Source organism: Echinops telfairi, unplaced genomic scaffold (genome assembly GCF_000313985.2).
Source record: "Echinops telfairi isolate 266 unplaced genomic scaffold, ASM31398v2 ScPeMD7_7458;HRSCAF=8496, whole genome shotgun sequence".
In the NCBI taxonomy this organism is placed as follows: domain Eukaryota; kingdom Metazoa; phylum Chordata; class Mammalia; order Afrosoricida; family Tenrecidae; genus Echinops; species Echinops telfairi.
The window spans coordinates 10,516,260-10,539,185 of record NW_022111358.1 but is presented as its reverse complement, the minus strand read 5'-3'; the positions used below and the strand labels follow the sequence as shown (position 1 = coordinate 10,539,185).

The following is a 22,926-nucleotide window of genomic DNA, read 5'->3' as shown; positions in this document are numbered from 1 at the left end:
CTAGTGGTTATGTGTGGCCTAGTAGTTATGTGTGGACCATGTGGCCTAGTGGTTATGTGTGGACCATGTGGCCTAGTGGTTATGTGTGGACCATGTGGCCTAGTGGTTACGTGTGTCTTAGTGGTTATGTATGGACCATGTGGCCTAGTGGTTATGTGTGGCCTAGTGGTTATGTGTGGACCATGTGGCCTAGTGGTTATGTGTGGACCATGATCCTAGTGTCAGCAGTGTAAAACCACCAGCGGCTCCCTGGGCTCTTTATTCCCATCTCCCAGGTGTTGTTTTTCTGGTTGTGTTTTTTTGGGTTTTTTCAGTGCCAAACACTTGCGTTGGGGTTCAGAGGAAATGAAATTGAGCCCGTCAGTATTTTGTGGGTGCCGAGGCCCTAACAGAGATCAGGCTGCACCACACCAGGAACATGAACCCCTCCACCAGGGGGGCCAAGCAGTCCCTTGGGGGCTCCCCGGGCACCCTCCTGCCTCAGGCCCCTGGGAGCCCCAATAAATAGTGGTTTCTCTATCGCATCACTGCCAGCTGTCCTGACGAGGGCCCAAGTATGTTGGACTCGAGGAGGCGTGGCACAGCGATGACGGTGTTTCTTCAGGGGGTGGGGGTGGGGAAGGTTGCAAGTCTGAACTGCACAGCCTGGCAGCCTTCATCCCACCTCTCTGAGCTGCTGAAATAGGAGTCCCCAACAGGGGCGCCACCTGCTCTCATGAAACCCCACCCTGGAACCCTGAACATCAGGAGACGTTCAGAGGCTTGACTGCAAGGGGCTGGAGTGTGAACGATTCAGACACTAAGCACAGGGTCTTTTACAGGTCATGTAATCCCACAGCAACTCTGAGAGAGTATTCACCCTTTGAAATAAGTTGGGTTTTTTCCTTGTTTTTTTTTTTTTTAAGGGCCAGCTTGTTTATAGAGCTGTGCACACATCTTAGGCTCGCTGAGTGAACGCACCACACCCAACTTGGACGCCTTCTTGGGGCCTCTTCCCATGCCCCTCCACTCCCTCCCGCCCATCCTGACTGTCGCTCAAGGGCTGGTGCAGCCTGCCTTTGAACCTGTGTAGGTGGCACCATCCACCGTCGATGGGACTAGTCCGCCCTCTTTCACTGACTCGTGTGCTGGTCAGGGACGGGAGTGGGCCCGGGTCTGCGTGAAGGCTGCGTGGCGGCTGCTGGAGAGGGTAGGAGCACCAGCCTGGCCGGTGTCCAGACACAGCGGGCCGAGCCGTTCCGCTCGCACCCCGGTGGGCTCCAACCTCACCCCACAATCCATTTTAGAAAGGGGAAAGCTGCCATGCTGGAGATCGGGGACAGACGTGGCACGCCAGTGTCCCTGGAGTGGGCACAGAAAGAATCAGCCAACTTCTCTTCCAGCCAGCAGTGAAAGTCACGCTGGGGCTTTCTGGGACAAGCGGTGGGAAGGAGGCACAGAGCAAGGGAGCCTTTGAATCACAGAAGCTCCCAGGGCAGAGGGCAAGGGTCCCAACTCAGGGAACAAACAGACTTTCCGGTGTGTTGAGCACTAGCTGAACTGATGGGGGAGGAGCCAGCTCAGACCCCTGCAGGCCCCCCATCTAGGACATGGGTTTAATGAAGCCGTAATCCATGCACTTGATGAGGCATTCCCGGGCCGTCTGGATCACCTCCTCTTTCTGCTTGTCGGGCTCCATCTTGCCCACGATCGTCAGAATCTCCAGCAGCTCGCTCTCCACCAGCTTCTTGGCCAGTTCAGCATCGGCTGCCAGGAGGTTGTAGACGATGACCAGGCCCCGGTGCTGGACGGACAGCCGGTCATGCAGGCACAGTCGCTGTAGGATCTCTAACCACTGGGATGTCTGCAGAGAGAGGGAGAGTGGGGGGAGAGGGTCGGAGGGATCCGTGGGGAGACCTACAGGAGACTGGGCACACGCTAAACCGGAAGGCTGTGGCCAGGCCTGGATGCTGGCCTTCAAAAGAGACACACACACACACACACTTGGTTATCTGTCCATGTCTACTTGAGTCCCTGGGGACCAGCTAAGCTAAAAGATGACCTTCTCCTTGCTTGACAGGACAGGGCTCTGGACTAGAAGGAAACTGAATGGATCCTAGCTTCTCAGTTACCAAGTGGAGAGACTGAGGCCCAGGCAGGGTGGGGAAATGTCCCTATAATCAATCAACTATGTGGGAAACAGAAGGATTTCTCTCAAGTTGTCTCTCCCAAATATATGCCAGACTTAGCTGTTTGAGAATGACTATACACTTGGAGGTCATCAGAAGTAGATCAGTGGTCACTCTCCCTAAGAGCTATCAGCCATTTAGACCAAGCAGACACCACTGTTTATCCCACAACAAGTAGGGCCCACTCCCTTCTGATAAGGATAGTAGTTGTCTGTTTCCTTGTAGGAGACACCAGAGAGGTCAAACCTGCCCATGGATGACCAAGATTAGGCCACCATCATGAATCTAGGGTCCACCCATCTTGTCACATGTATACCCCTAGACCTTCCCATTCCTATGGGCACACCCCTAGCTCATCCCCTTCCTGTTACACTTATGCCTATCATAGATCCCCTTCCTACAAGGTGTATGCCTATTGTACTGCCCCTTCCTGTGCCGTGTGCTTCTGTAATGATGTCCTGGTGGTTGGCAATAAAAAGGAGGGGCTCTCTCTGGAGCCTGGGAAGCTCTCACCCTGGAGGCTCTCCCAGATTCCCGGGGCCCTCTCTGGCTCTCGGGCCAGGGCAGGCTCCCCGGTTCTCGGGTTCCGAGGCTGCTCCTGCTCTCGTGGCCGGGTTCCCCCCACAAGGACCACCAAGCGGGGCTGAGGTGAGCAATGCTACCATGTAATGTGTCTGACTGCAGTTTTGTATCTCTCACGCTGTCGATGACTTTAAACTAATATATATATATCTCAACCATACAATTGTGCAGTACTGAACCCACGGGTAGTACTAGCAGCGGGTGGGGCTGGCCCCCCACTCCCACAACTTAATGTTACACAACTACCTGGTAGGAGCGAGAGGAAGAGCAGCCCCCATTGTGGAGGCTTGAGAAAGATGGGGACAGGCCCCCTGTGTGCCTGAGGAGGGTGGGGGTACAGGGGGTTTATCCAGAAGCATTCTCACCCTGGGGGCCCAGGAAATGCCTGTCTCTGCAAGCCCAGGTGCCCTTTGAGGTGGAAGCTCCAGGTATGTGTGTCTCTGGTCTTGACGTCAACTGCAATCATTAGGAGTCCAGCCCGTGTGGACCCTGCGCCCCGCGCCTCCCTGTGCACTGGTTGAGCAGTCTGACTACAGGCCCTGCAGATACGCTGACCGTCCCAAAGACAGATGGAGCTGGGACCTGAGGCAGGGGGCTTGACTCCTATCACTCGATCGCCCCGTGGTGTGGGAGAAAGGGCGTAAAAGCAAGCACGGGTCAGGATCTACAGTTGGCCGCGTCACCTTTTGTAGTCGTACACCCGTGGGCACCACTCTTACCTCTCGGAGCAGAACAGGCATCAGCATGGGTTGTGGAGTCAAAGAGACCCCGGTTTAAGCCCCAGCCCAGCCACTAACCAACTGCATGACCGAGGCTCAGTGGTTCAAGCTCTCCCAGCCCCAGGACCCTCGTCTGGCACGCCTCCCTCATTGCACGCAATGGCTTCACACAATGAAGGGTTGAGCGAGTTTAGCGTGCAGCCTGTGGCACAGTGAGAGTCCAGCACGTGGAAGCAGTCAGGGGTAATGATTAAGACCCTGGCCCAAGGAATCTCTCCTCTGCGCTTCCTTTTCCCTGCTCTGCCTTGTCATCCTGGGTAGATTTCTAGACACGTTGCTCGCAAATAGGGGCACAGACATGGGGGAGGGTGGGAGAAAGTCATCCGAGCCCCCGAGTATGCAAATTTATGTCCACTCTTTGCTGAGTCTCCTACCCTGAAGACAGGAAACGGAAGTCCGGCTGGCTGTGGCACGTTTCCATTCATGGACCGTTTCCACACTTACAACAAATGAAGTGGACCCAGCGCCCATCCTCCCTGGGATGAGTCCTTATGGGCTGGAGGGAGGCGCTGATGGAAATCCCAATAGAGAGAGGATCTCAGAGTGGGAAGAACTGAGCCTGACTGCCCAGGCAGTATCCGGTGAGGTGAGACTGCAGAGATGCCGCAGAGGCTAGGGGAGAAATGGCTGGGGGGCAGGGGGGTGTGTGTGTGCCTGGGCTGATGGCCCTGGAAGCCTCCCAGAGCCCTCAGAATCCCAGCATGGGAACAGGAATGGGAAGGGAGTCGAGATTTCCGAAGAACAAGGAAGGGGCAAGGATTGAGCCAACAATTCCCAAGGATCATTCCTTCCATAGACTTTTCACAGCTCGATTTCCCTATCTGTAGAGTTGGATAATCAATACGATCCATCCAGTAACAGAGCTGGTAGGATTAAGGGAGGGGATCTATGCACCACACAGAACGATGCCTGGTGCACAGGAATCCCAGTGACCTGTGGGGACCTGCTGACCAGCGTTGGGCAACCACAGTTACTTTAGCAAATGTTGCTTTTAGGCCAGCAGTTTTCAGAGGGCAGTCTCGAGGCCAGAGGTGCCTCCCCTCCAGTCTCTGGACTCAGAACAGCCAGGGAAGCTGTGCTTTCAGTTCTCCAGGAGCATCTTACACACCTGAAGGTCTGCGGACTGTAAGGCTTTAGGGCTATAGACAAAGGACGAGCAACACCCAGCAGAGGTGGACTAGGACAGCCTAAGCCCCCTGGGAACGTAGGTGACACACGCGCAGTGACACACAAAGAGGACCTTGGCCTAAGCCCCCTGGGAACGTAGGTGACACGCGCGCAGTGACACACAAAGAGGACCTTGATTGGAGAGCTAAAGGAGCCTGTCTCTCAACCAGAGTTGAGTCCACTTAAGTTGGCACGTTGATAGTGTTTGCCACCAGCCAAGATGAGGGAGGGTCTATAAACCCTCATTCAGTTCAGTTTGGAGGATAATGAGAGTTTCATGTTGCCTCTCCACGCTCTGATTGTGTAAACCCCACTTCCATCGCATCTGCTGAACTGGCCTACGTCCCCTCATCACCGCTCAGGAGAATCTGGACCCCCTTCACCCGACCACAAGGTCCCGATGGTCTCTCCACCCACTCGCATGCTACTCTTCTGTGTGCTTGGCCCAGCAGTGCTGCACAGCCGTCATTGTGGGGGTGGTGGTCATCATTCTGAAGTGGGGAGGAAGAAGCCTCAACAAAGGCGGAAGCCATGGAGGGAGGGAGCTGAGCCGTGCACATGGGAAGGCCGGGGAGTGAATGTGAGGAACATAGACTCTCCTCTCTTTAGGTGGTCGGAACAGACCCCTCCTGGACAGGGAACAGGAAGGTCTGGCCTCCCCACCGAGGATCACACAGGTCAGTAGGCGCTGAGGATGGGGAGGTCCTTATAGCCGACTCAGCAACCCTCGGTGCCCCCGCGACTGCGCTTACCACTTGTGTCATCTTGAGGCAGAGTTTCTTATGTGCCGCTGTCAACATGGCCAGGGCTCCAGCGGCTGCGTTCTGCACCTTGTCATCCTCCTCCCCGCAGAGCAGCACCACCAGCTTCAGCCGGTCGTTCCCATCGGCCAGGAACCTCTCCTGTACCTAGCGGGCAATCGGGGACCGAGAAGATCGTTACATGGCTCTGTCTGGAAACACAGAGATGTATTTGAAGGAGATCCCTCAGAGCTCTCCGGTGAGCCGCTGTCTCATGCCACATCTCTGGGAAGTCTTCCCTAACTAGCTAGACATGAGTGGGGCTGGAAACTCCTCCAGCTACAAGGTTAAAGAATCCCTGTCTGGGGCAGAGAAAATCGAAGACCATCGAAGACGCCCGGAAACAACTGGTCCAAAGGACCAATAGATCTGTGAGCCTCAGCCTCTGGGAGACCCTGAGACCAAAAGAACTGGATGGTGCCCAGCTGTCCCTGCTGACTGCTCACAAAGAGCTCACAATAAAGGATCCTGGATAATGAGAGGGAAATGTGGAATAAAACTCGCAATAGTAATAAGACACAGGTCTATGGGCCTGATGGAGGCTGGTGGAACTCCCAAGACCATGGCACTTGGTCAATCTTTTAACCTGGAACTGAATGCACAGTCCAACTTTCAGCCAAAGAATAGACAAGTCTCTAGGTGAACCATAACCCGGGGCCATCCCAGAAGTGGCAGAAGGGGAAACAGTGCTGTGTATGTTGCGAACATACACAGCCAAACAGATGAGAAGTTGACCAGGTCTACACAGGTTCTGTCCACCACTTTGCTGCAACAGTGGGCTCAGGCATGGGGCCGATGGAAGGATGGCGCAGGACTGCCGTTGTGCACGGAGGCCGTTCACCGACTCAATGGTGTCTAACAGCAACTAACTTCAGAGCTCACGTAGTGACGGGGTTCATACTCTTTGAGATGGACACCCCTTCGCACCCTCCGTTTCGGAGTTCTTCCTGCTCCACTCACATAAACTCACTGTCCCTAAGATTCCCGTCTTAGACTCACTAGCCCCCTAAGGTTCCCATCGAAGACTCACTGCCCCGTGTCCCCCAAGGTTCCATCTAATCTGTGAGTTGCCATCGATCCCACACAGACAGTTCTTGAAAGAGCACCGTGTTCAAGGCAGGCATGTTTTTCACTCGCTAAGTGAGATTAGTTTGGTTTTAAGAACACTTTTTGGCTCAAGCTCTAAAGATGACCTCAGCACAATAGTTGCAGGGGTTCATCCACCCCCGTCATTCCCCAAAGTTTAGCATATGTGAGAATTTGAAACCTTGTTCAGCATTTGGGGGGAGACAAGTCTTGATGGTACAGAAACCCGGAAATCCCCGAGTCATTGCTTGGAAGTGAATTACTCCATCCCAATCGGACTGATATGAGTGAGACATGGACTTCTCTCCGGCTTTGAATGCTAGCAGAGGCTGATTTGTTAGGGCGCTAGTTCTTCCCCAGGGAAGGCTGCCGCCCCCACCCCACCCCACCCCACCCCTCGGTCCCCTCTCCTTAGACACGCTCGCTCAGTCCCACACGGCAGCCCCCAGCCCAGTCTAGGTGAGCTCTCCAGAGGAGGGGGTGGGGGGACTCTGGAAGCTTCTGTTCTCTGGCTTTGCCAGTTTGCCAGACATTTATGGATTGTGTTTTCCTCCTCTGATAGTGAGAAGATCCAAGACCCAAGTGACATATGGAGGGAAAACACGCTGGTCTGTCACCAGGCCCCACAAGCAGGCCCAGGAGGCCACCTGGCCTGGCCCTCACATTTACTGAGGTCCTCAAGACTGAGAGCCTGTTTTGCTCTCTAGTGAGATTTTACCTGCAGGCAGGTCAGCCAGTGGACAAGAAGAGGACGTCGCCCTGCCGTATACTGTGTCCCATTACTAGGCCACAGAGCTTATGGGGTGCTCTGAACTTATTTTAATTTTTAAAATCCTATAATTATCTGTGAAAGGCACAAGGATATTGTGTTGAAATTACTATGGAAACAGTGACCGGTCATTAAACAATAACAAGGAAAACATTTTAAAACGGCTCACAAGAGCACGTTGGCGTTCTTCATCGGCTTCACCTCAGTGGCACGCCCGTAAACTTAAGTGGCCCTGAGCTCTGACTGGCCTCGATCTCCAGCCCTATTTGCTAGGTCGGCCCTGGGCCTGCCAATGGTAACCTGTCGGCTGCTAACCAAAAGGTGGGGGTCCACCCAGGGCACCTCAGAAGAAAGGCCTGGTGACCAACTTCCAAAAAAGCCGCTGTTGAACATCCTCAGGAGCCTAATTCTACCGTGACCCGTGCGGGGTGGCCAGAAATCAGGATCGATGCAGCGGCAGCTGGTTTGCAAGCAGAGAAATGGCTGCTTCCACCTCCTTCAGCCCAGTGCTGAGGGGCAAGGCCGCAGCTGAAGGTACTGTTACCCTACATGCCTTGTGTCTCCTTTGTGCGTGAAGGGGATTGTTGCCGGAAAAAGACTCCGATTCTTGGGTTCTCTGGCCCCAATACTACCTTAACAACCTACCACAATGGCCCCTGGTGTCACCCAAAGTCTGTGCTCCGGTCTGACTCTCATGCCTCGGCCCCCATCCCTCATCCTGAGCCCCCTACCTCCTTGTTGACCACCATGTTGCACATGCACTCCGTGGCCGCCTGCCGCAGCTGGTCATGATCCTCGAACATGTAGTTCTCAATGTCTGGCAGGGCCCTCTCCTTGATGATCTTCTGCCTGGGTGAGAGGGGGGGAGGGAGTGAAGCCCCGCGTCCGTTAGAGTCAGCACGTGCCTTTTGGGGCCGGCCGGGCTCATTCCCGTCCCTTGTCTTTCAGTTGTCCTACTGGGGTGGCTTGCGTGGTGGACGCTGCTCTGTCACCTGTATTCCAAAGACCAACAGGGTCACGCCAGCAGAGCTTCCAGATGGAAAACACATTATGAAGCAGGACTAGGCTGTCCGCTTCTGAGGGATTAGACACCGGAAACTTTATGAACAGCGGTGGAACACTGTCTGATAGAATGCCAAAAAACTAGTCACTTAGGCTGGAGGGCACTCAAAATATACATTTTGCTCATAAAGGAGGCCTTGGGTAAACAGTTAAGGGCTCAGGTACCAAGTAACACTTTGGTAACTGGAATCACCAAAAGGTATCTTGGAAAAAATGACTGATATATTCCCAAGAGGTCACAGCTGCTGAAAACCCTGTTCCTTCTCCTCGGACACATAGGAGGCTGCCACGCGGTAAGCCAACTCAAGCCCAACTGGTCTTGCTGCTTGGGGTTTTGTTCTGAGTTTATTTTGGTTCATCAAAGCTGGCCTTTGTCTGCCAGTTGTCTTCCTGGGGTTGAGTTTTCAGCCACCTAAACCCACAAGAATTCCCCCACCACGATGCGTGTCACTGGAAAAATTGATGATGTTATCAGTGCAATCGCCTTATGCCCCAGGGGGATGACTGACAACGTTTTACTTTTTTGTTTCTATGGGTTTTTGTTCCTGCCTGTAGTTTGTTTTGTTTGCTGGCTGGTTTGTTGCTGCTGTTGGTGCAGCTGGTCTTACGGGGTTTTGGTTTTGCCGTAATAGGATTGCCGAGGTCAACCTGAGTCGTGCGTATCCCAAGGACAAGCAGATGGGCTCTGGGCTCCCCGTTCACTCGAGCCCCAGTCCAAGAACGGCCCTGCTCGGTACTCACCTGCATGAAATGATCCCTGAAGACAAGGTGCTACAGCAAAGTGTGGTGAAGAAAGCAGATGGTGCCCGGCTATCAAATGGAATAGTGTCTGGGGTCTTAAAGGCTTGCATTCAAACAAGCAGCCTTCTACGTGAGGCGTCAACTAAGTCACCATGGAAGAAGCACACCAGCCTGTGTGGTCCAAAGATGACAAGAGCCAAATCCAAATATGACGGAGGGCAAAGTATCATAAGTTCCGTTGTGAACACTCCACTTTACAGAGGCTGTGAGGACAGTGGTAGTCCAAAATCTATCTGGAGAGTAGCTGGTCAGATTAAGCCGATGGTTGATCCTCTGGCCACAGGCAAGGTCTGGAACGGCTTGATGACCAGATAGAGGCCACGGTCATCTTGATACTGGGTCAGTTGACCTCCCGCTTGACCCAATTTGAATTTGTTCTAGGTGCTTGTATTCTTGCTTGTCCCATGACAAACATAGCTGTTGAGAGTGATCTTTTCTTTCTCACGCATTACTTGTATTTCTATCTTTATATTGTTGTCTTATCCTTACCAAAAAAAAGATTGCCAGGAGTTGGAATTGACCCCATGGCAACAGGGTTGATTTTGGTTTGGACCTTCCAAAAAATTATAAAATAAACTGAATTTAATTTTTTTTAAAGAGAGAGAGAGAATTCCCCCGAATCATACTCCACCATACGCCTGCTTCCAAGAAGGAACAGTCTTGGTCTCCACCCACCCGGGTGTCTCTAGTTCTACTTTGCAAAGGTCTTGTGCCCGCCTTCCCCGCCGTCCTGCACGTCCCTCGTGGCCTGTAAAGGGGCTGCCTCCCTCCCACTGAGGCCCTCCCACCACCCCTGCTCCAGCCCTCCACGGTGTGTCTAGGATGCCAGCCACAGAGCAGGATGCCCTCGCCCCACCCCGCCAATCCTCACCCCAACTCACCGGAGCTTGTCACTGCGCCCCGACAGGTTGGTCAGGCCCAGGAGGGCCTCGTAGTTCTGCAGCCCATCCCTTTCCGTGTCCAGGAGACGCACCAGGGGCCGCACAACCTCATACACCTGCAGAGTGCGGGGTTGGTGGCCTGGGTCAGGTGGGGACCATGTTACTCGTGCCCACCCAGCCCCTTACATTGACAGGCGCTAAGCTGCGATCTTGCCACTGCCTGTGCCCACACGGTATCGGATTTCACGGTCTCCAGGAGCCCTGGGGGAGAATGATGGGAGCTCTACTCCCGTAAAGGGTTAAAGCCTCAGAAACTCACAGGGCAGTTCCGCCCTGTCCTCTACAGCCCCTTGGAATCCAACATCATCTTGAGGGCAGCGAGTCGTGATCCACACCACTGCCATCGAGTCCATGCCGACTCATGACTGCCCTGCTGGACAGGGCAGAACCGCCCCAGTGGGTTCCCGAGGCTGCAATTGTCATGGAAACAGACTGCCACACCAATCTCCCATGGAGGTTCTGGTGGGTTTGAACCTCGGCCCTTCCGGTGGTTAGCGGCAAGTGGTTAACCTCCGTGCCACCAGCCTCCTAATGACCTGAAAGGCAGGATGCTTTTTTCCCCTTTGCTGGATCTTGGAACCAGGCAAGTGCGGGAGCATGTGTCCTCTGTGATGGCACGGGCCCTGCCCAGGCTGGGGGCTATGTGACCAGGAATGGCCCCCAGGAGGAGAAGGGGCTTCTCTCATCGCCCCCACCCCCTACTAGACACTCACTCGCTCCCCTGGAAAGGCAATGTCCGGGTTGGAGATGGCAGCGATCTTTGCGAGGGCATGAGCTGCCTTCACCTTGCCCACGTCGGTGCCCTCCAGGGCCAGGGGAATCAGGGCCTGCAAGAGAGGGCACAGTCAGTGCTCGGGCAGAGAAAGCCATCTGTCTCCTCCCCTCCTCTCCTGCTGTCCTGGGGGCCATTCGAAGAGCAGTGACTGTCACCAGCTGACAGGCTGCAAGTCGAACGGAAACACCGGGGAGGTAGCACTCCTTAGAGCGAGCAAGCATGCAGGGTCAACAGGGCAGGAAGGGGTAGGAAAGAGGATGAGCCAGACAGTAAACCCAGGCTGGAAGTGGGAGAGTGCTGTCCCCTTCTGGGAAGACAATCAACATCACAAATGGAAATGTGCGTGGATCGTTGAATGGAAAACCAATGTGCTCTGTCAACTTCCACCCAAACCACAGTCAAAAGGAAAAGGGAAAAAAGAAGAGGATATAGTCAGGTCTTAGAGAACAGTTTAAAATGCACCCCACTTATCTCCCTGGTTCCCAGCACACATTAAGGTCTTCACCCCTCCTTCCCTCCACCCATTCATAAGTTTGTTCCACTTTGGGGAAAATCAATCCATCTCACAAACTGATCGTTAACTCTCTGCCTAAACCAAATGTAGTCCTCACAGCAGCTGTTGCTGAGCACCTCCTGTGAGCCAATCGTTAGATGCCCTGCCTGTAATATTGGTGACATCCTGCATGGTGTGTGTGTGTGTATTAGTCCCATTGGACAGAGGGTGGAAACTGTGGCTCCCAGAGCTTCAGCGATGTGCTCGCAGCTGAAAAAGAGCAGAGCAAGATGGGCTCCGTGTCCTCTGCTGCAGACTCCATAGTCTGTTTCCAGCACACTTCCTTCCAATAGCAAGGAGTATAAATGTGCATCTAAAGCAAATCCCACCACACATCCTAGTGTGGGGCTATTTGCCTGAGCACAGACCACAGAGGTAACTGAGTGACCGCGTTCCGAGAGGCTGGGTTGGGGACAGGGTACACTCTTCTGGTCCCGGCAAAGGGCATGTCCACATACACATATACCTCCCACGACGGCAAAGATCTCATAGGATCCAATTACCTTGCCACCACCTTGGGCCACGATGGTACCTCTGTCCTTCGGGTTGTCACACAGTGCCAGAAACACCCTGTAGTCCAAGGATAAGGGAGGACATTGGATGCCCGTGTGGTAGTTACATAATTTCATGTCAACTTGAAGATACGTAAATAAAAGTATAGGGGTGGTACTCAATCTTTCAATCACGTCACAGCCTGATGGTGACTCCTTGTGGGCATGACCTTCTCCTAAAAAAGGTCCCGGGAACCTCTCCCCGGCTCCTCTCCCTTCACCTTCCGACCTGCTGACCCTGATAGCTGGCAGAGACCTGGAGATGCTTCTACTGCCATTGGATCCACAAGACTTTGCTCCCACCGGCCTGTGATCTCCCCGCATTCTGCATCATTGCCTGTGGCTGCGTGAGTCTAAAGAGGGCCGCACGGGCCAGTATGGGACTCAGGGACTTGAGTGGGACTGGGCTGGGATGTTTCCTGAAATATAATGACTTCTTGATATAGAGCTCCTTCGTACACCTAGATGGGTGTCACCGGATGTGTTTCTCTAGTCAATCCGGCCAAACACACCCCAGCACCCGCTTCCCACAGCATCATCAGGTCAGCACACCGGAGCCAGGCAAAGCCTACGACAGATAAGACCGCATCTGGCTGGGCCGGCAGGTGCCACCGCCTTCTCCTGTCCTGGCACACATCTTGCTGTATGGAAATGGTGGCCTTGGGAAAAATCAATCCATGTCACAAACTGATAGTTAACTTTCTGCTGGGCGCTCATCTCTGCAATGGTGAATCCCACCAGGGCCTCTCAGCTCACTGCCCTCTCCCCGAGGCCGATCAACCTTATAGGACAGAGTAGAACTGGCCCACGAGTCTTTGAGCCTCTGTTTACAGGCATAGAAAGCCCCATCTTGGCCACGGCCACAGACGATCTGCTGTTCCCTGGTGACGCAGGGTTTGCCCTTCGGAGTGCTGGGGGCGGCCAGTCAGGGTCTGCGTACAGGACAGAATGTGAACCTAGGGACCCATCCCCCGGTGATGCACTCGACTCATTTAATTAAAAACAAAAACACGCAGCAAGCAAAAGTTCAAAAAAAGAAAAGAAAAAAGATAAAGAAAGCCCCATCTTTCTCCCGAGGAGCAGCGGGCGGTTTCGAAATGCTAACCTTTCAGATCCAAGTCCAACACCTCTGCACCACTAGGGCTCCTCACCCAGGGCCTGGGAACCAGGTGATGGCTCCTTTTCAAAGGTGGGCGTCCCTCTGCGTGACCTGCCTCGCTTGGTCACTTTTCAACTGGGATTCTTTGCAGTCTCTTTTCTAAGCCGACACATGGCCTCCCTCCAAGCCCTCCACGTTCCTATCTCCTTGGGGGGTTCCCTGACCCAACCCTCGGGCCCCAGCCCAGCCACACGCCGTCCAAGGCAGAGTACCTGGCCAGCAGCTCCTTGGTCTGGTCTGTGAGGATGGCGCTGTCGGCCTTCACCATGCAGGTCAGTGCAGAGATGACGCCGGCCTTCAGCAGCCGCTTCACCCGCATGTCTACGAAGTCCTTCTTGTCCTGTGGACATGGACAGTGACAATGGGGAGGGGGCCAGGGCACCGAACAGTTTCTGTTAGAATTCACACGGTCCGTTTCTGACTTCTCGGCGGTAGGCTGAGTAATAACCCTCTCACCCCGTCCAGTCCCTCTCCTTACAAGGTGACAGGCACTGCGCAGGTGTGATTGAGTTAAGGAGGCTTAGAGAGCTAGGTTGGCCGGGATTATCCTGGTGGACCAGACCGGTGTAATCACAAGGACCCAGCGTCACCCTCTTCCTTGTAAGAGGAAGGCAGGCACGTCAGAGGCCGTAGTAGATATGAGGATGGATGCAAGAGGTTGGAGAGATATGAAGAAGGGATTGCAAGCCAATGAGTGCAGGTGCTTCTAGAAGCCGAAAGTCAAGGGAAAAAGAGGCTTCCCTCAGTGTCTCCTGAAGAAACCATCCCTGCCAACCTCTTGGCTCTAAGCCTAGGGAGGTCGATTTTTCAACCTCCAGAAAGACTGGCTTTCCACTCCGGTGAAGAGTCACTGTCTCAGACACCCACAAGGGCGGTCCTACTCTGTCCTGCAGGGTCACTATGAGTCGGCATCAACTCAATGAGTGAGTGAGTGGGTGACAGTCTGAGAGCTCTGGTAGTGTAGTGCTTATGTGTTGTGCTGCTAACTGCAAGGTCAGCAGTTTGAACCCACCTGCTGCTCTGTGGGAGAAAGGTGAGGCTTTTTCCTCCCCTCAAGAGGGACAGCCCCAGAAACTCACAGCGGCAGCTCTCCTCTGACTTACAGGGTCACTGGGAGTCAGTATGGACTCAATGGCAGTGGGTTTGGAAGTTCGTTTGTTTTAATTATTTTATTGGGGGCTCGTACAACTCTTATCACAGTCCATACATACATCCACTGTGTCAAGCACCTATGCACATTTGTTGCCCTCATCAATCTCAAACCACCTGCCTTCCACTTTAGCCCTTAATATCATTTGCTCATTTCCCCCCTCCCTCCCTCCTCCCCATCCCTCGTGAACCCTTCCTTCATAGTTCATAAATTATTATAGTTCCGCCATAAGTTACACTGCCCGACGGCTCCCTCCGCCCTCTTCTCTGCTGTCCATCCCGCAGGGAGGAGGCTACTTTTGTTTGGTTTTTAAGAACGGCCAGAGAGTAAGCGTGTGTTGTTGTGGGCCACCATGTGGCGGTGGGAATGAAATGGATTCCCTTTGTCCAAGCCACTGCCTAGGGGCACAGCGTGTGCCCAGCCTATGAACACAGCGCCTGCGTCGCTGAGGGTAAGGAAAGGAGCTGTGAAGACTGTCCAGTTCTCGGAGTGGAACCAGCAAACACACCATCATCCAGACCACCAGACGACCCATATTGGAGGTTTCCTGCCGAGAGTGGCTTCCCACTGTTGGGAGAGGGGTGTGGGAGGGGTTGGAAGAGGAGAAGGTGACTGATCACCAGCGAGGGGTGTCTGGCTGAAATCAGCCCCACGGGTGGCAGGCCCGGGCAATCTCGGGAGCCACACTTGAACTTCCTAAGGGTACGGCATGCGTGGGGGCAATACGAAGCAATTTTGGGGAAACACATCAAGTCTTTCCCGAAAATTGGGCACAAAATGACAACGCCATTCTGGTTGTAAATGTGTGTGTGTGTGTGTGTGTGTGTGTGCGGGGGTGTGAGCAAGGGAAATAAACTCCCAAACAAACTTCCCTGCCAACTCTGGTAGGTGCTATCAGAATGCCAACAGGGGTCAGATGGGAGTGATGTAATTTTTTTTTTCTTTTTTTATCATTTTATTAGGGGCTCATACAACTGTTATCCCAATCCATACACATATCAATTGTGTAAAGCGCATTTGTACATCGTTTCTCAAAACATTTTCTCTCCATTTAAACCCCGGGAGTGATGTAATTATGAAGGGATTTTTTTTTGAGGATTCACGTTTTTGTTTTGCAACATGGTTATATTATGTTTATCATTTGGGGGAGAAACAAATGATTTTAGAGGCTGGGAATGGGATACATAGATAGCCATATGCAAATCACACGCAAATCACACCCTGCTGTGGAGGAAGTCACTGAGGCGGCAAGCATTATTTGTGACACTGGGCTAAGCTGATCTGTGTCTCCTCTCCCTTCCTTCTTGCTACTTAGCATTCAGGTCCCCAAACCCAAAGACGGCTGGGGTGGGGGTGGGGGGAATTACATTTTTGTATAGGTCAGAAACATAAACTCAAACTATCCAAAATTCATAAGATCAATGGCATCACTGAGCAAGGCTCATCAGGGCTCAATTTCTTTCTTCAAAAGTACAAATTAGGCGCTTTTCTGAGATAAAAAATGAAAACCAAGAAATATTTGAACGCCACCTGGTGGGACAATGTATTATTGTCACCTACAATTTCCCTTAGCCTACAGCATCCCAAGGATCCCTGGTGGTGTAGTGGTTAGAAGTTGGGCTGCGATCTGCATGGTCAGCAGTTCGAAACCCCCAGCAGCTCTGTAGGAGAAAGACTGGGCTTTCTACTCCCATCAACAGTTACAGTCTCAGAAACCCTAGGGGGTCACTGTGAGGCAGCACTGACTGGGTGGTAGTGAGTGAGACAGCCTCTCTGGAGACGTGGTGGTGCAGGGGATTACAAATTGAACTGCTATCTGTGAGGTTAGTAGTTTGAAACCACCAGCCACTCTGAGGGAGACATATGACGCTTTCTACTCCGGTAAAGAGTGACAGTCTCAGGAAGCCCCAGGGGCAGCTCTGTCTGTCCGGTGACATCATCCCACATGGGGCTCTGTGAACTGCAAGGTCGGCAGTTTGAAGCCACCAGCAGCTCCTCCAGAGAAAGACAAGACGTTCCACGTCAGTGGAGCGTTGCAGTCTGGGAAACCCCGCGGGGCAGCTCCACCCTGTCCTATTGAGCCTCTGTGAGCCGGCGAGGACTCGGTGCACCAGTGGCGTCACATCATCCCAAACACCCCAAGTTCACAGCACCCCAAGCTTCGTCGTTTTCCCACTCTGCTTCTAGAGACCACCCCGACCCAGGGGCCCCGTCCCACCTTGGGGTGCTCCTCAGGCACGTGCTGCTTGGAGAACTTGGCCAGCTGCACCAGCTCCGGGATGACCTCCTTGACGTCGTAGCTGTTGGTGCAGTTGACCAAGGTGGTGGCCACGGAGTACAGGATGGTCTTGTCGCTGGTCTGGGGGAGGGTGGGGTAGGACTCTTTAGAGCAAACTCCGCTTCCCAGATGGCATCCCTACATGGCGTGGTAGGAAGCCTGTGGCCCGTGGTGCGACAGCGTGGAGCGGGAGAAAACAGCACAGAGGGAGAGGAGTCTGGCCCTGCTCTGAAGGGGCAGGTAGACATGGACTCCGTACTCTGAAGGAAGGGGCCCTGGTGGTGCCGTGGTAAAGCACTCAAAGCCCCCCAGGGCTCTGCAAGGGGAAGGCCTGACCCTCTGTTCCTGGGGAATCCTGGGGGGCTCTTCTCCTTGGTCCCGAAACCACTCGAAGGCCTTGCGTTTGGTTTGGGGTATATTCCCAAGACGGCGTCTCCTTTGATAGTGTGAATAGGATTCTCTGTTCCTCGCTTCAAGGCCCGAGGTGACACAAACACGTTTGCACTGGACTGCTACCCGAAAGGTGGGCAGTTCCGACTCCCCCGTAGTTTCCTGGCAATCTATCTCCATAGTGAGCGCATCCAACTCAGAAAGCCCCGTGGAGCCGCTCTTCTCTAGCACTCGGGGTCACCGCGAGCCAACGTCTCTTTGCTGCAACAGGCTCCTTGCTTGGTGTTTTTCAAAATCTGAGTCCAGCAGGCTTTTCCCATTTACCTTATCCAACTAGGATGCAAATGGGGGTGGGCGGCAGCCACAGCTCTACCTTCCAGGGGTGGGGGGTCCAGGAAAGGCTGGCCACTCCCTCCTCACCCCTCACTTCCTAAGGGACCCAGGAGAAAAGACTGCTCATCCTCCCCCATTGCCTGGAAACGGTGAAGGGGCAGGAGTCCATTAACTGCCAAGTAAAGGAGGGTCAGAAAGATGGCATGGCCCGGGTTCAGGTTTACACGGGAGCAGGACGTTGAGTCAGCCTGGCACACGGCAAAGAAGCACTTGGCCTTCCCTGAGGTCAGGAGTCAGGGCCCTACGTACCTTAGCCAGCTCAAACATGGCCTGCAGGGCAGGGATGTCCTGGACAAAGTCGTCCTTCACGTCAGCATCCAGCGTGAGGTAGGCCATGCCTTCCACCGCCCAGCGCCGGGTCCGGGTGTCGATGGCTGCATTGCACAGCCATCTGGAAGGGGAGGGAGAGCAAAGGGGTCCTGGGTGGGGGGCCGCAAGGGACGAGCTTTCATGCAACCCAGAGACCCCCACACAAAGCGGACGAGCCTTCATGCAACCCAGAGACCCCCACACAAAGCCAACGGGGAGATGCCAGACCTGAGGACACACAAGCTCCTTACTTGCGACACTGCTTAGCCAGCTTCTCTGTGGACCCTTCAGCAAACTGCCGGAGCCCGTAGTCTGTGCCGCCCGCAGAGCCAAGCTTACAAAGGCCCTGCAGAGACAGGGGGACAGCGCGCACTGAATGACTGGCGCCAGGCTTAGGGACCAGGCTGTGCTCCAGTTCCTGTTGCCAGAATATCTTGTCCCTTTTTCCTCCCCTCTGTCTAAGTAGAGCCAGCTCAGGTAGCACCTCTCCTGGGGTGCCCTCCCTGGTCCTGGGAGATTGGGTTGATGCCCACAAAGCCCTGCCCACTTGTCTCTACTGCCTCCACCCTAGAAACCTTTGGTTTCTGCCATTTTTTAAAAGGCAGCATAAGATATTCTCAGCCACACCCCAGACTTCAACGGGAACCCGTGTCCATAGACAATTTAGACGCACAAAAGATTCACCAGGAAAAACTGGACTCTTGTTAGGAAACGTTTTTTTTTTTTTTTCTTCCATAGGAGAAAATTCACTCGGGCAGAAGCTAAAATTCGTTTTAAGAAAATCATATGAGTGACAAAATAACAATTTATAAACTATCAAGGGCTCATGAGGGAGGGGGGAGCGGGGAGGGAGGGGAAAAATGAGGACCTAACGCCGGGGTTTAAGTGGAGAGAAAATGTTTTGAGAATGATGTACAAATGCGCTTTACACAATTGATGTGTGTATGGATTGCGATAACAGTTGTATGAGCCCCTAATAAAATGTTTAAAAAAAAAAAGAAAATCATATGAGCAAAAAATGACTAATGTTTATAAGAAAAAATAGGAAGATGGTTGAAATCATTTCAAGAAAATTAAAATGGAAGCAGACATAACAGAGCTATAAGAAACCTAGAAGGGGGGGGCGGGAGAAGGCAATGGTCAAGAGCTTGTCTGCTAACCCAAAGGTTGGTGGTTCGTATCTGCCCAGCGCTCCTCTGGAGAAAGATGAGGCAGTCTGCTCCTGAGAAGTCTTACAGGATCGGAAACCCGTGGGGCAGTTCTCCTCGGTCCTATGGGGTTTCGGCGTGGGAAGCAATTCACCAGCAGTGGGTCTTACAGTGAAACTGATTAGAGAAATAGGCCAACCTTGGGGATTTGTTCTTTTTTTTTTCTTAATCATCTTATTGGGGTACAGCTCTTATCACAATCCATCTATCCATCCACTGTGTCAAGCACATTTGCCCAGTTGTTGCCATCATCATTCTTAAAACATCTGCTTTCTACTTGAGCCCTTGGTATCCGCTCCTCGGGGGATTTGTTCCTAAAATACTTTCTGGACAAGAGCGCGTGTGTGCTGGGTGGATGGGCTTGGGCCATGTTCTCCAGCATGCTCCCTCCGCCCTCCCTCTCCCTCCCACGAAGGAGCCAGTTGTGCAGAGGGGCTTGGGGGCCCGATTGCCCCAGGCCTAGCGCCTCCGCCCCGCCCACTCACCACCAGCGTGCGGATCTTGATCTTCTCGTTTTGGGTGGTCTTGTAGATCTCCTTGAGCAGCGCCACGCCGTTGGTAATGATGAAGCTGGCGCGGCTGAGCTTGGTGGAGGCGTGGATGAGGGCCTCCACCGCCACCAGCTGGTCCTGCTCGCGCTCCGAGCCGCACAGGGCCACCATCACCTCCATCACGCCCTTCAGCCCCAGCAGCTGGTTGCCCAGGTCGAAGGGGCCCTGCAGGATGCCCGACACCGTCTGGACGGCACCCACATTCTTGTCCATGTCCTGCGGGTCAAACTTGCTCCTGGAACAGAGGACAGGGCGGTCAAGAGAATGGGTCCAGGGGGGTGGGGGAGGCTGTGGGGTTTGGAGGCGGACAGAGCTGCACCCCTGGTGTCCTGGGTGACCCTGGGCGGTGGGCTGAACTTCTCTGTGCCTCGACTTCCTGGCTGGAATGGAGGCTAGCCCTATTACATCTCAGGACATAGTGAGGCTCGAATGGGGTCCTGGGAAGCACACGTGAAGATGGAATGTCCCTGCAGGAAGTTGATTAGGGAGAGCCCTTGGGAGAAGGGCAGGAAGCAGGCCTGGGCTGGGGAGGCCTGGGGCTGCAGTGCAGTCAGCTCGAAGCTTCAAGTTGTGACAGGGACATGCTGTTGGATGTCAGTTGCCCCACGAAGAGTGAGGGGGCTCTCCTAACCTGAGGCAAGTCCCTAGAAGAGGTGACAGCTTAGAGGTGTCAGCTGACAGCCTTCCCAGCAGCTGGGGGCATGAACCTTTCAGTCCTGAAGGGGCTCTGGCAGGCAGCCTAGCATCCAGGGGGACATGACAGGGCCGAGCATGGTGCCTGACCGTGGTACCACCCCACAATGTGGCTGTCTCACGAGGTGGCTGGGGACGGTCGCTGGCCCCTCTCTGGTCAGAGTTCAGGAAGGTGCCTTTAGAATCTGTCTGTCTGTTCTGTAGGAGACTCTCTGGGGACATCAGAGGTGCCATGCCTTCTGACCTTTCCAGGATCTGACCAGGTTCAACATGGGGAATCAGGGCGGAAATGCAGCTGTGTACAAAGGAGAGGAGGTGGCGGGGACCTCTCAGAAGCTCCACACTGAGGGAGAGTCTGGGCATTGGTCTCACCTGTGCCTCTGACTTGCTGGGTGGCCTTGGGGACGTCCCTGTGGGCCTCAAGGTCTCTGTCTATGAAGTGGGGGAGGGTTGTCCCTCTGGCTTTGACCTTCAAAGTCCTGCATCTCCCTTCCTCTCTGCTCTGCCCAGAAGACCAGAGCCTTTCATGAGTCTGCCCTTTGAACTAGCCCCTGGGTGGTGCAGGCTGTTCAGCGGCCAACAACTAATCATGAAGTCTGGCAGTTCAAGCCCACCCAGAGGTGCTTTGGAAGAGAGGCCTGGCCCTCGGATACAGAGAGGTCACCGCCATGAAAACGTTGTGAAGCCCAGTTCTGCTCTCTCTTAGGTGGGCGCTCACATGGCTTGACCCTGGCCCTTGAAATGGGTCCCAGACATTGCAGGGCACGTCACCCATGCCTGCCTCCCAGGGCTGCTGAGGGACAGACGCCTCAGTCCAGCCTCAGCCAGCAGCTGTGTGAACTGCAGTGACCACACCCCCTTGGCCATGGGTGAATGGCCTAAGGGCTGGGGCTACTGAGCAGAGCCGGACACTCTACAGTTTGCCAGACCTCTCTTCTCAGGCTCCTCTTGTTCGGCTGGAACCGCCAACCTTCAGTCAAGAGTTGTGCACTTAGCCGTTTCCTGCCCCCAGAAACTCTTAGATGACATCTACTCCTGAGGCTCAGGAAGTCAGCAGTGGAAGCTGACGCTGAGGGAGAGAGGGGCCAGGGTGTCCTGAGGGGCTGGGAGTGAGTCAGAGGCTGTGGGGCAGAGCAGGGGTCAGCAAGGTACTGTTGTGGGACACATTCCCACTCCTCTGAACTAGGAATGGCCCCTATATCTTAAACTCAAAAGGCTGATTCATAGCGACCCAATAGGACCGCCCCTGTGGGTGTCTGAGACTGACTCTTTACGGGAGGAGAAAGCCCAGTCTTTCTCCCAGGAACATCTTAAAAGGGATTACAAAGAGCGACTATTCCAGAAAGGCCTGCACCCTCCCCTAAAGCCTAAGCTAGTCACTGCCTGGCCAACTTTTGCTGGGCCCTGGGTTAACGGAAAGATAGGTTGAAGGCTGTGTCTCCACCCACCTACCACTCACCTGGGGTGCTATTGAAGTTTCCAGCTTCCTGAGCCACACCCCAGTAACTTCTCTCACGATTGGACTAGTGAAGAGGGCTCCCCAGGAATCTGACTTACTTACAAGCTACCCCAGTGTGGCAGTTACATAATTTCCTGTCAACTTGAAGTGTAGGCGTGGAGTCCAGCCTGCCAATTAGGTCACAGCCTGATGGTGCCTTCTTGTGGGCGTGGCCTCCACATAAAGAGGGTCCTGGGAGCCCCCCCACCCCCACCCCGCCCCGCTCTCTCTCTGCTTCACCTTCCTGTTGGTGAGCCACTCAGGGACCTGCCAGAGCCTTGTGATGCTTCCATTACCATTGGATCCACAAGACTCTGCCCCCACCGGCCTGTGATCTTCCTGCACTCTGCATCATTGCATGTAGCTTCATGAATCCGAAGAGGGATTTATGGACTAGTATCAGACTTATGGCCTTGATCTGGACTGGGCTGGGATGTTTTTCTGATGTATAACTACTTCTTGATATAAAACTCTTCCTTACACATATGAGTGCCACTGAATTTGTTCCTCTAGTCAACCGGACCTGAGATGCCCAGTGATTCGTATGCATGATAAAATATGAGGGTGATTGGAGCCGTGGGAAAGGAAGGGAGAAGGCATGCAGAGCAGAAACTCAGACGGAGCTCTGAGCCAACTGATGAAGGGGCAGCAGAGAGGAGACTCAGGCTGCTCAGGGTCTGGCCCCTGTCTACTCTCTGCAGGACCAGCCAGTTCTTAAGTCCTGGACAAGCTCACCCCGTTTCCTCTCAACCACAGGCGCTTGGGGTAGTCTTACAATCTGTCCAGTAATTATCAGACACACCTCCTTTCAAAAGGTGGAACCCAGTTCTGTCCTGCTGAGGGAAGGCTGGACTTGCTGAGGTGCTTCTGCTTAAAAGAGTGCAACAGAAGCGATGATATGTGACCCCCGAGGCTAGGTGAACGTGGCTGCTGCCCCCTCGCTCCCCCTTAGACGGCTCACCCCAGATGTCATGGGGTGGGGACCCTTCAAGCAGTCTCTGGAGAGGTCCACACGGTGAAGCGCTGAGGCCTCCGGCCAGCAGCCATGGGAGGAGCCGTCTTGTGGAGAGCCAGGAGCTCAGGCCTCCCTCCAAGAGCCCTGTGAGTGGGTCACCCTTGGGTGAGGGTCACATGGGGAGGAACTGAGGCTGCCTGCCAACAGCCAGCAACAGTTTGCCAGCCCCCTTGTGTGGGGCAGCCCCCTGTGTGGGTGACCCCCCCTGTGTGGGTGACCCCCCCTTGTGTGGGTGAGCTCCCCTGTGT

The 22,926-nt window shown here is 54.0% G+C and overlaps 1 protein-coding gene across 1 annotated transcript in view; it reads right to left on the bottom strand.

The window, feature by feature from the left end:
• Nucleotides 1-1,371: 1,371 nt before the first annotated feature.
• Nucleotides 1,372-22,926, bottom strand: part of UNC45B (unc-45 myosin chaperone B) — a 36,065-nt gene continuing 14,510 nt past the window's right edge. Inside the window, exons 10-20 of the mRNA XM_013005751.2 lie at nt 19,407-19,707; nt 17,965-18,059; nt 17,654-17,795; nt 16,562-16,702; nt 13,406-13,533; nt 11,987-12,053; nt 10,869-10,982; nt 10,096-10,211; nt 8,083-8,200; nt 5,449-5,604; nt 1,372-1,843 (exon numbers count right to left, since the gene is read on the bottom strand). Of these exons, the coding sequence (XP_012861205.1) occupies nt 1,583-1,843; nt 5,449-5,604; nt 8,083-8,200; nt 10,096-10,211; nt 10,869-10,982; nt 11,987-12,053; nt 13,406-13,533; nt 16,562-16,702; nt 17,654-17,795; nt 17,965-18,059; nt 19,407-19,707 (1,639 nt within the window). The 3' untranslated portion in view covers nt 1,372-1,582. The remainder of the gene's footprint in view (nt 1,844-5,448; nt 5,605-8,082; nt 8,201-10,095; nt 10,212-10,868; nt 10,983-11,986; nt 12,054-13,405; nt 13,534-16,561; nt 16,703-17,653; nt 17,796-17,964; nt 18,060-19,406; nt 19,708-22,926) is intronic.